This window comes from Acomys minous (genome assembly GCF_964271855.1).
Source record: "Acomys minous genome assembly, chromosome: 14".
Lineage (NCBI taxonomy): Eukaryota > Metazoa > Chordata > Mammalia > Rodentia > Muridae > Acomys > Acomys minous.
In genome coordinates, this window is record NC_140496.1 from 4,743,101 (window position 1) to 4,754,867 (window position 11,767).

Sequence of the window (11,767 nt, forward strand, 5' to 3'; positions counted from 1 at the left end):
TTGCACATACACCTACATACCAGAAGAGGGCCCCAGATGTCATTACAGATGGTTGTGAGCCACCATGTGGTTGCTGGAAATCGAACTCAGGACCTTTTGAAGAGCAGACAGAGCTCTTAACCTCTGAACCATCTCTCCAGACCCATTATAAAAGATTTTTTTATATTATTAAAGGGTTATGTACAGTCTTTAAAAATGAAATTTGTCCTATTATATATAGTTGCCAGAGGAGGATAGGAAAAATTCATATTGACAATTTTAATCAAAAAAGGTGGGTTTTTTTGTTTGTTTGTTTGTTTGTTTCCTTTTAAGATGGAGTTTTTCTGTGTAGCCCTGGCTATCCTGTAACTCAATTTGTAGACCAGGTTGGCCTTGAACTCAGAGATCGATCTGCCTGCCTCTGCCTCCAATTGCTAAGATTAATGGTGTCTGTCACCACACCCAGCATCAATAATTAATAATGATAATGATAATAAAGTTCACACAGGTGTTTGTTTACTTCTTCTACATTGTTGAACACTGGATACCAGGGCCCTGGATGTTAGGCAGGTGCTCACCACTAAACCCAGCTGTGTGCTAGGTTGTAGTTTTTAAAGCCATTTGAAAGTGTAGTGTTGTAAAAGCCATACACTGAGTGGCCCTATGAGCTCAGGGGCAGGATTTATATCAAAGATTGTACAGGAAAGATGAGAAGCTTGTACTGCATTCTTAGCCTAAGAATATAAAATTTTCTGGCATTTTAAAAAGTATTTGTATATCCCATTACACAAATTAATTTATTAAAAAGAAGAAGAAGAAGAAGGGAGTGGAGTGATGGCTCAGAGGTTAAGAGCACTGTCTGCTCTTAAGAGGTCCTGAGTTCAATTCCTGACAACCACATGGTGGCTCACAACCATCTATAATGTGATCTGATGCCCTCTTCTGGCCTGCAGGTGTACATGCAGGCCGAGTACTGTATACATAATAATAAATAAATAAATCTTTAGGAAAAAAACAATATGGCCCCCAAATGTGACATTGTTCTTGCCTACAAAAGTATGTTCAGATTATGTGAAAGAAAACAGTAACTTAGCTGGGCACAGTGGGTGGCGCACACCTTTGGGAGGCAGAGGCAGGTGGATCTCTTGAGTTCGAGGCCAGCCTGGTCTACAAAGTGAGCCTAGAACTGGGAAGATAACACAGAGAAACCCTGTCTCAAAAAAAAAGAAGAAGAAGACAGTTACTTACTCTCTCCATAAAATTTGCTGGGTAATCTTTTTCCTTGGAACTTGTTGCAGCTGTACATTTGTGAAGAAAACAGAAGAGCCAATGAATATGATTTCAAGAAAGCCTTGGACTTGCTGGAATATATTGATGAGGTAAGAAATTGATCAGGCTGGCTAGGAGTAGTGACACTGAGGCAAGCCTGGTCTACAGAATGAGTTCTAGGACAGAGATTTAATTTTGGTTAAGAGCCCAAAGTTACTTACCTATGTGTCAAAGACCAGTTTTGACACCAGGGCACAGTGGTGTCAGAGAGACGCAGTGTCTCTGCAGCTAGTTGCTCCTGGCTTCTCAGGGCCAGTCACTGTTTGTAGCTGGAGTCTTGCTCTGAGCTCTTTTAACTCAGGGGCCCCTGCTGATTAGGGTCAGGCCATTGAGAAAAGGAACTTCATTACCTAAGGCTGGAAAAAAACAGGTCTTTACTCAGGCCTGCAGCCCAGAACTTATAACTTATTAACTGTTTGTGAGCCTGTGAGAGAGAGAAAGAAAACACTACACACTCACACACATACAATGGACAAATCAAAGCAGGCTCCAACAAACAAGTTTCCACAAACTTTAACAATGTTACACATGCATGCATACATACTTACATATGTGTGTGTGTGTGTGTGTGCCCATTCATACACACACACACACACACACACACACACACACACAGAGCTGGTGGATAGAGCAAGGCAAGCTCCAACACTTCAGACAGGCTGGCAGGTATATGTTTGGTGGATAGAGCAGAAGCTCCAGCTCCAACCAACATTTATTATTTCTTGGTGCCTTTTATATCCTCAAAACAAAGTCCTCTACGTCAAAAGAAAATTACCTCATGACCATAAAAGTAATTATCACAAAATTCATTACACAGCAGGATTATCAATTACATGCTTTCCCTTTGTACTTAACTCAGCATTTCTTTTCTGTGTCTTCGTAAGTTCATGGTGAGTTCAGAGCAACAGTGTTTCCTGCCATAGGTTAACAGGGTCCACGGGCTTTCAGTGGGATTATTGTTTATATGTCTTTCCATCAGAGTTGCACCTAACTAAATATTCTTTAGCTATCTCTTAGCCCCATGAGTTCATTATAAGTTCCAAATAGTATTTCTGTCTGTCTTTCATCCCACCATTAGTTGATGGCTATCTACCATGGTGCATAACAAGAGCCATGACTTCATTCCCAGCCTAGAGCCAATGTTTACCTTTGGTCATAAACATGTCCCAAACCTGTTCTTCCTAGTGCAGTTTGTGTGCTTGACACATGGAGACTCACAGAATTCCTAGCAGCTTTTGCTATTCTTCAGGAGGGTGTAACATTGCTTGAATCAAATCAGCAATTCCATAAATATCAGGAATTATAAAATCATCTTCCTATTGATTCTGCAGGAAATTTGCCCAGCAGAGGGAAGCAATCACACCAGAGTATAGGCAGTGAGGGTTTCTCTATACGGTGCCAGCTATATGAGAGGCACAGCAATGACAAGTATGGAAAGGAGTTTCAGCAGCAGGAGCAGCCCGAGACAAGGGCCCGGGGGCTGGGCCTCAACCAGAGCTCGCCCATTGCTTAGCAAACAAAAAACCCAAAAAAACAAAAACAACCCTGCCGGCTGCCTCCAGGAAGCTCACTTGCTTGCTACAGGCCCTTTCTGCATGTGGGCCTTGGAAAGCTCCAACAGACTGTGAGACGAGCAGGCAGGAGACACCGGTTCTAGAGAGTCCTTTTGCATTTCCAGTTGGCTTTTTCTGTGCAAGGGAAAGAAAACTGGGGGCAGGCATTTGTGTGCTTGAGTTTTCTCCTAACCAAGTGGGTTCTCAGAAGCAGAATCAGGTTGTTAGTTTGTGGCAAGTGCCCATACCTGCTGAGCACTGGTCTCCAAAAAAATTTAATGGAGCTTCTCAAAGTCTTAAGGTCTTTTTTCCCAGCAGCCACCTAGTGGAAGATGTCTTTCACGTCATAATGCCAGTGTAGTAGGCTCAGTGCTTCTGTTTCTCAGCAGCAGAGCCAATGGTGGGTGGGTTTTAGGGTCATGTTAACTTTTTCACATCTTTTTTTGTTTGGTGATTTTTTTTTTAATGTGTATGAACCGTTTGCCTGCAAATATTGAAGTACACCATGTGTGTGCAATGCCTAGAGACAGATTTCCTGAAACTGACTTTACAGACAGTTGTGGCCTACCATGTGGGTGCTGGAAACCAAATCCATTCTGTAAGAGCAGAGGGTGCTGTTCACTGCTGTGCCGTCCCTCCAGCCTGGTTGGGGATTTTTTGTTTTGTTTTTTGTTTGTTTGTTTGTTTGTTTTGGAAGGGGTTGTTTCTTTGTTTTGTTTTTGAGACAGGATATTGGTATGACTGAAACCCTCTTACTTCAGGGCTCCCCCCTTCCAACCGCTGGGCTCACAGGTGTATGCTACCATGTCTGGCTATACAACCATTTGGTTTTTTGTCTGTGCGCATTCATGTTTGTGTATGCATGTGTACATCTCTGCTTTTGGGTGTGGAGGCCAGGACAGCCCTGAGTGTCCTCCTCGGGAGCACCACCATCCTCACATTTGCTTTGGGACGAGGCTGTTTGTTGGCCTGGAGCTCATCTGTTAGCCTAGGCCAGCTTAGCCAGTGAGACCCAGAGATCCTCCTTTCTCTCCATCCCCAGCTGGAATTACAGATGTACACCACCACACCCAGCATTTTTATATGGATTCCAGGGCCAGGTACTCATGTTTGCAAGGCAACAGTTTACTCAGGATTTTCCCTGCCTGACCCCTTTATAATCTGAACAGGAGGAAGATGTGAGCATCGATGATCTGAAGCTGGAGATCCTGTGCCGAGCGCTGCAGAGAGACGAGTGAGTCCCGCCTGGGCACCAGCACCGTGGAGCCGCTCCCAGCAGAGCTTGACTCGCTGCACAAGATGGCCCGAGTGCTTCTGGGCGTCTGCTTTCTCGTAGCAGCTGCGTCACTAGTACTCCTGCCTTTTAGTGTAGCACTTTGGGAATAGCCTAAAGACTTAGGGCCACCCGTATATAAACCACTGCGTTTCTTTTTTTTTTTTTTCAAGACAGGGTTTCTCTGTGTAGTACTGACTGTCCTAGAATTCACTCTGTAGACAAGGCTGGCCTGAAACTCGGGGATCGATCCACCTGCCTCTGCCTTCCAAGTGCTGGGATCAAAGGTGTGTGCCACTGTGCCCAGATTTTTTTGTTTGTTTGTTTGTTTTTGTTAAGACTTAGTCTCAGCCCGGCGTGGTGGTGCACGCCTTTAATCTCAGTACTCGGGAGGCAGAGGCAGGCGGATCGCTGTGAGTTCGAGGCCAGCCTGGTCTACAAAGGGAGTTCAGGACAGCCAAGGCTACACAGAGAAACCCTGTCTCAAAAAAACAAAAAACAAAACAAAAAAAACTTAGTCTCTTTGTTTTGGTTTGGTTTTGGTTTTTCAAGACAGGGTTTCTCTGTGTGGCCTTGGCTGTCCTGGATTCACACATTGTAGACCAGGCTGGCCTTGAACTCACAGCAGTCCTCCTGCCTCTGCCTCCTGAGTGCTGGGATTAAAGGCGTGCGCCACCACACCTGGCAAGACTTGGTTTAAGCACATGAGTGTTTTGCTGTGTGTCTGTGCAGCACATGCGTGCCTGGTGCCCTCAGAGCTCAGAAGGTGCTCATCCTCTGAAACTGGAATTACAGGTGATAGGGGGCCACCATACGGGCCTGGGAGTTAAACCAGGGCCTCGGAAAGAGCATCTGGAGGCGCTTCATCTCTCCAGCTTCAAAATACTATAGTTTTAAAAAACTTGTTATTGCTGCTTTGTGAGCTTCATATCATGCACCTCAGTCCTGCTCACCGCCTTGTCCCCTCATCTCTGCCCTTTGCCCTTGCACCCTCCCCCAAAATGAAAAGACACAACATACAGAAAGCATCTCCTCATAGCAGCTGCAGTGTGTCACAGAGAATCCCACAGCACAGCCCTGTGTCCACACAGCTTTACCACAAACGTTCACTGCAGCAAGGCATTGTTCTGGTTCCAGAGCTCGGCTTCTGTGACGCCATCACCACTGGGCCCTCACCAGGCCTCCTCCTGGCTATCCTGTGCTTACTCTGTGTCGTGGAGATCCTGCACCCTTAGATCAGCAGGACTGATCCTTTCACACATCCCAACTGTTTGTACTTGATATAGATTTGGGGGTAACCAGCTCAGACCTCTGGATGGTAACTGAGCTGGTCAACCCACCAGCTCTCCCTTATCTGAACCGCCAGGGCAGTCTTCCCAGCACTGCTCCACCTAGGCCTCCCAGTGCCACCATCTGCAGAAGACAGTCAGCTCTCCTGCTCTCACATGCCCATAGGGCCAACTCTACTGTGCTGCTCAAGTGAAGTGCAAAGCCTGCTCTCCTGAGTGCTGTAGCCAGTGAGGAGCAGGACCTGCTCTCCTGCTTTCAAAAACAGTGAAAAAAAAATTTTTAATTTTTTCTTTATTTTATACTTTTTAAAAAAATTTAAGTAGTTTGTTCAGATTACATCTCAATCGTTATCCCCTCACTTGTATCTTCCCCTTCACCCCTTCTTCCCTCCTTCACCCTAGTCCCCTCCCCTAGGCCTGTGACAGAAGGGGACTCCTCCCCCACCATATCAGGTCTCATCCTGGTAGTCTGCTTACCCTTCCTTTGGGTGCCACCAGGCCTCCCCACCAAAGGGGGGTGGTCAAATAGGGGGCACCAGAGTTCATGTCAGAGTCAGTCCCTGCTCTCTACACACCTGTGGAGAATGTGCTGTCCATTGGTTAGATCTGATTAGGGGGTCTAGGTTTACTGCATGCATTTTCCTTGGTTGGTACATTTAAAATTTTAACATCAGGGGGCAGAGTAAGAGGTCAGAGAATAACTTCAGAATCAATTCTCTCTTCCTCCTACCTTTCCCATCTATCAGACTTGCATGGCAAGCATGTTCACCCCCTGAGTCATCTTGCCAGCCCTTTTACTACCTTCCAGTCTGAGTTTCAGGTCGCCTGTCGCTTGTGTACACTGAGCACTAGTCATTGTGCGTTCATGTCCCACTGGGAAGAAAGCGAGTCCTCTTCCCTGTGCTGTGGCACATCCATGTTCAGGAAAGACAGAATGTGCTCAAAAACCAGCACTTTAGGATGCTCACTAGATTTGTTACTTGAAGCATTTTCTTCAGGAAGATGCCTCGATACACACCTGTAATTCTCACACCTGAGAGGTGAGGCATGAGGATAAAGAGTTTGGAGACAGCCAGTACTACATAATACAATGCCGTGTTTAAAAAAAAAACAAAAACAGAAAACAAAACAACAAAAAAAAACAAGCCTTTTAAAAATTGTGTGGTAGAGCTGGGCATGGTGGCACACGCCTTTAATCCCAGCACTTGAGAGGCAGAGGCAGGCGGATTTCTGTGAGTTTGAGGCCAACCTGGTCAAAAAGGAAGTCCACGACAGCCAAGGTACACAGAGAAACTCTGTCTGGGAAAAAAATAAAATAAAATTGTTTGGTGGTAGCAATGGCTTATGCTGCCAGTGTAGCTTAGGTCAGTACAGATTTAGGTGTGTCCCGCATTTAAAGTCTGTTACTTTGATAACTTACAGCAGTGTCACAAACCTTAGCACTCTATCCCACAACCTCAGGAGAAACCACAGAAACCATTTGTCTCAGCGGCCACAGTGACTCCGTTTTCCTCATTATTTTTCATTTCCAGCTGGTCTGGTTCAGATGGTAAAGACGATCCGATTGAAGTGTCTAAAGACAGTGTATTTGTGAAGATCTTGCAGAAGCTTATAAAAGACGGTAAGTGTTTTGTTAACTATTAGAAATTAAATGTTGAGGCCAGGCTTGGCAGAGCACGCCTTTCATCCCAGCACTTGGGAGGCAGAGGCAGGCACATCTCTGTCTGAGTTCGTGTCTGACCTCAGTTGAAGTGCTGGTGTGTTTGCATTTCTTTGGGACAGATGCATGCTCTTGGGCTGTCAGGGTCAGGGAGTCCAGCATCCTGCGTGCCAGGAGGACAGGCATTCAGGACTGTGACACCTTTGCAGCACTGTGGCCAGCTCTGTGAAAGTGTTTCTATTAAATTATTCCCCAAATAGGGCAACATAGAAATGACTGTTAGTTGAAAACTTCCACATTGAAGGAATGTCTTAAACTATATGGGGGCAGAGGGGAATGAAAGTTTGAGATTCTAGGAAAGATTTCCTGTGGAGCAGCTGCTTTGACTAGTGAGAAGCTGCAGGGGGCTCTGCAGAGGCTGTTGTCTGGCTGAGGGCACTGAGTGGGAGGAGGCCGCAGGGTGGGGCGTGTTTGCTCACTCACCTGGCGCTGCCAGCGCCTCATCACTAGAGTCACTAGAGTCTCAGAAGCCAGAAGTGACGGTGTCTTCTGTTTGCAGGCATCCAGCTCAGCGAATACTTGCCGGAGGTGAAGGACCTGCTGCAGGCAGAGCAGCTGGGGAGCCTCAAATCCAACCCTTTCTTTGAGTTTGTTCTAAAAGCAAATTATGAGTATTATGTCCAAGGACAGATGTGACATTTGTAGAAATGATTGTCTCTAAAATTTGTATATGGTTTGCTTATAAAAATTTAGGACTTAATCAACTTGAAGTTTGTGTGATTTGGTCTGTGGTAGCCAGGTGTTTTCATGCTTTATTTGGGAGCTATAGTATAAAATGGGGGTGTAACCCTGTTTCTCTTTTGGTTAAAAGGTGTTTTCTTCTCCTTTCCCACTTGAAATCCCTCTGTTTCTGTATTGCTGCCCTTTCTCCAGCCTCCCTTGGTCCAGTGAGGCAGCAGTCTCTCCAGCACGGCCTCCTTGTGCACATTGCTCCTGTCTTAAGGATTATATATAAGGTTGAGCCAAGTTTGGTGACATACACCTGTAATCCCAACACTAGAGCCTGAGACAGGAGGATGCTGAGTTCAAAGCCAATCTGGCCAACATAGCAAGATCTTGTCTTAAAAAACAAAACAGGCTCGGAGCTGGAAAGATGGCTTAGTGGTAAGAGCACTGTCTGCCCTTCCAGAGGTCCTGAGTTCAATTCCCAGCAACCGCATGGTGGCTCACAGCCATCTATAATGTGATCTGATGCCCTCTTCTGGCCTGTAGATGTGCATGCAATAGAGCGCTCATATACAATAAATAAATGTTAAAACAAACAAAACAAGTTGGGGGCTGGAGAGATGGCTCAGAGGTTAAGAGCATTGTTTGGTCTTCTATAGGTCCTGAGTTCAATTCCCAGCAACCACATAGTGGCTCACAATCACATATAATGTGATCTGATGGCCTCTTCTGACCTGCAGGTGTGCACACACAGCTGTATACATAATAAATAAACCTTAAAAATAAAAAACAAACAAAATACCAGGTTGCCCATCCCCATTGGTTACCCAATACCAGCCCTGAAATAATATACATACAAGTAATATTTTATGGTCTGAGTAGGTTGTGTCTATATATTTAGGTCAACAATTAAAGAAAAGAGGCCATGAACTTGAGAGAGCAGGGGAGTGGGGAATAATGCGAAGTGTGGGAAGGGGCAAGGGAAGGGGAAAACAATGTAATTATATTTTAATTTCAAAAAGTTAAGGAGGAAAACGTTTAAGACTTATTTATTATGTATACAGTGCTCTGTCTGCATGTAGATGTGCAGGCCAGAAGAGGGCACCAGATCTCATTATAGATGGTTGTGAAGCCACCATGTAGTTGCTGGGAATTGAACTCAGGACCTCTGGAAGGGCAGACAGTGCTCTTACCGCTGAGCCTTCTCTCCAGACCAGGAAAATGTGACTCTGAGTATGGCACACTGCAGAGCCTCTGGGAGCTGATGTCTCTCCTGGTCAGAGCCAGAGGGAAGTACCTACTTAGGAAAATGATCTCAGATTTTACTGACTTAGAATGTGACTGAGAAATCAAAACACTGGGTCTAACTCATGAGAGTTGACAGCTGGTATAGTTCATTGGGAATGTTCCTCACTTTCTACATTGATGTAGAAATATCAGTCAATTGTCACTGCTACCTAATATGGTATTGGCATTTGCTGTAATCTCAGTATTGACTCATGATTTTTTTTTTCCTTTTAGACCAGGCTGGCCTTAAACACACAGAGATCCGCCTCCTCTGCCTCCCAAGTGCTGGGGTTAAAGGTGTGCACCGCCACGCCCGGCTTCCTAGGATGATTTCTAGTTCGACCTTAGTTGTCCTTTCACAAGCACTGTAATGCTGAGGCCAGTCTCCCCATAGATGTTGCTCTAGGAGCTGTGGGCATGGCCCACCTATCTGAAGGAGGGAGGCTAAGCCTCTGCCCATGTCAACCACCGCAGCACCAGAATTTTTTTTTTCAAGACAGGGTTTCTCTGTGTAGCCTTGGCTGTCCAAGATTCGCTTTGTAGACCAGACCAGCCTTGAACTCACAGTGAGTGCTGGGATTAAAGGCGTGTGCCACCACTCCCAGCCCTTTCAGAATTTAAACTTACTCCAACATAAAAATGAAATTCAGACTTTCAGTTTTGAATGTCTCTCCCTCCCAAGTCTTGAGAACTGGGCACATAATCCATCTCTAAAGACTTAGTGATTTAAAGGCCGGGCGGTGTTGGCCTTTGTTTCTAAATCAAGTAGCCAAGAATGGCAGCTGGTACCCAGTCACACTGAATGACAGCAGCCACCCTTGGTGCTGAGCTGAGTGCAGTATGTCCTGAGGATGTGTGAGTCAGGACCTGGCTCAGACTAAAACTCACTGCCTGTGAACCCCAGTAAAGGGGCCCTGGTGGCCTGTATGGGGCATAGAGACAGATTTCATTGTCTCCTGGCTGCTGTGGGAAGGGCCACAGACAAACTCATGGTGTCTTAGGCCGTCATGGTCCCACATTCTGAGTGATTCCGGTTTAAGTACAGCCTCCCCGACCCACTCTCTGTCCTCAGAATGGCGGGATATCCATGTGTAAACAGTGTTCATAAACTTCTTTTTGAGAGGTTTCAGTCTGCAGCTCTGGCCTCAGACTCTCAGGCCCCTGTCTTAGCCTCCTGAGTGTTAAGACTTCCAAGTGTGCACCACTTTCTGGGGCATGTGGAGGACATAGACACCAAGGAACCAGCCTGGAAGCCTGGGATGCTTGTTCTGAAATGTGTTACACACCTTTTGTTTTATGTGAGGAATGGTGAGCACTTTGCACTCCCCTGACTTGTGTTCTCAAAGGAGCCTTTCCAGAGTTTTTCCTCACCTGCTAGGATGGCAGGTCCTGTGGACAGATCTGCATTTTGATGTACCACGCCCTAATAAAAACTTTGGGGCATTGGTTTCACATGCCTTTAATCCCAGCACTTGAGAGGCGGAGGCAGGTGGATCGCTGTGAGTTTGAGGCCAGCCTGGTCTACAGAGTGAGTTCCAGGACAGCCAAGGCTACAGAGAGAGAAACCCTGTCTCAAAAAAACAAACAAAAACCTTTGGTTTGGTTTGGGTTTTACTCCATAAGAGCCAGCTTCTGGGGCCGGCAAATGGCTCAGCCGGTGAGCACTGCGACCTGGGCAGCCTGAATTCAACCCCCAGAATCTACGTGAAGGTGGAGAGAGTGGGCTCCACAGAGCTATCCTCTGACACGACATGTGTCCTGCCTGTGCCTGCAGGGCTGCTGCCCGCTGGTGAAGGGCAGGCTTGATGCTGCTAGTGCAAGCCTGTACTACAGAAGAGGAAATGGGCAATTGCAGTGTTACCGGCTAGCCTCTGATCTAGTAGTGTAAGGACTCGTAGAATGTGAGCGGTAAAGGAGCTAAGGAAAGAGAAAACGAGTGTGAGCATACCAACATGGTGTTGCAAGTGATCTGCCCACAAGCATTGAGAGGCCAGCCGGAAGATGGTGAGAGTCTAGCCAGGATTCCAGAGACAGAAACTTTGTCGGGAAAGGAAAGAGTGCGGCTGAGGTTAGAGTTCATGTGCCCTGCTCACCTGCCTGCTCCTGTGCCAGGTGCTGTGCGGTGGGTTTCCTGGAGTTCGCAGACAACTTGCTCGTGGCTGACTTTGTGCTGAATGTCATGCCAAGCCAAGAAAGCTGGAGTAGGTTCCGCAAGAGTTTGATGGCATTTGGGGCAGTATGTACAGCCTGGCCCCTCTGAGGTCCAGGGCCTCGGCACACTTCTCCCTACGCCCATGACCCAAATAGAAGCACTCCCCAAAGCTCTGCGCACTGTGCATTTGCTGCTAGCCTCTTTCTGACGGCTCCATTGCCCTACCCTGAGCACCGGGGTAAGGGCTGTTAGGTTGTGCAGCCCTGGGTTAGGAAAGACTGGGAGCCTGGGGGAGCCTGAGCCTCTGCCCTCAGAGGATCCGCACCTGTCCCAGCTGCTGAGTTCCACTCCAAATGGGAACAACTATTTTGGGAAAGCTTAAGCCATCAGAAAAGTGGATGGCTCCGTGGTGGCTTGGCTCCGAAGCACCCTCAGAGCATGTCGCCTGGTTGGTCACAGAATAATTTCCTTTTGGTTTTCTCGTCCCTCTCCCTGCCCAAATCAAGACAAGCACCAAGA

At 46.6% G+C, this 11,767-nt stretch overlaps 1 protein-coding gene and 1 long non-coding RNA gene across 3 annotated transcripts in view; one reads left to right on the forward strand and one right to left on the reverse strand.

Moving 5' to 3' along the window:
• The window catches only part of NUP133 (nucleoporin 133), a 57,538-nt gene extending 49,684 nt beyond the window's left edge, over window positions 1-7,854 (forward strand). Inside the window, exons 23-26 of the mRNA XM_084755956.1 lie at window positions 1,278-1,358; window positions 4,031-4,095; window positions 6,956-7,044; window positions 7,643-7,854. Of these exons, the coding sequence (XP_084612082.1) occupies window positions 1,278-1,358; window positions 4,031-4,095; window positions 6,956-7,044; window positions 7,643-7,779 (372 nt within the window). The 3' untranslated portion in view covers window positions 7,780-7,854. The remainder of the gene's footprint in view (window positions 1-1,277; window positions 1,359-4,030; window positions 4,096-6,955; window positions 7,045-7,642) is intronic.
• Window positions 128-11,767, reverse strand: LOC311582735. 2 transcript variants are annotated; one of them, XR_014774211.1, is made up of 4 exons: window positions 11,190-11,767; window positions 7,567-7,737; window positions 1,470-1,664; window positions 128-1,277 (listed from the first exon to the last, which is right to left on the reverse strand). It is a non-coding gene; the product is annotated as an uncharacterized lncRNA (long non-coding RNA). The 2 variants fall into 2 exon arrangements; XR_014774212.1 differs by lacking the exon at window positions 128-1,277 and having other exon boundaries at window positions 1,367-1,664.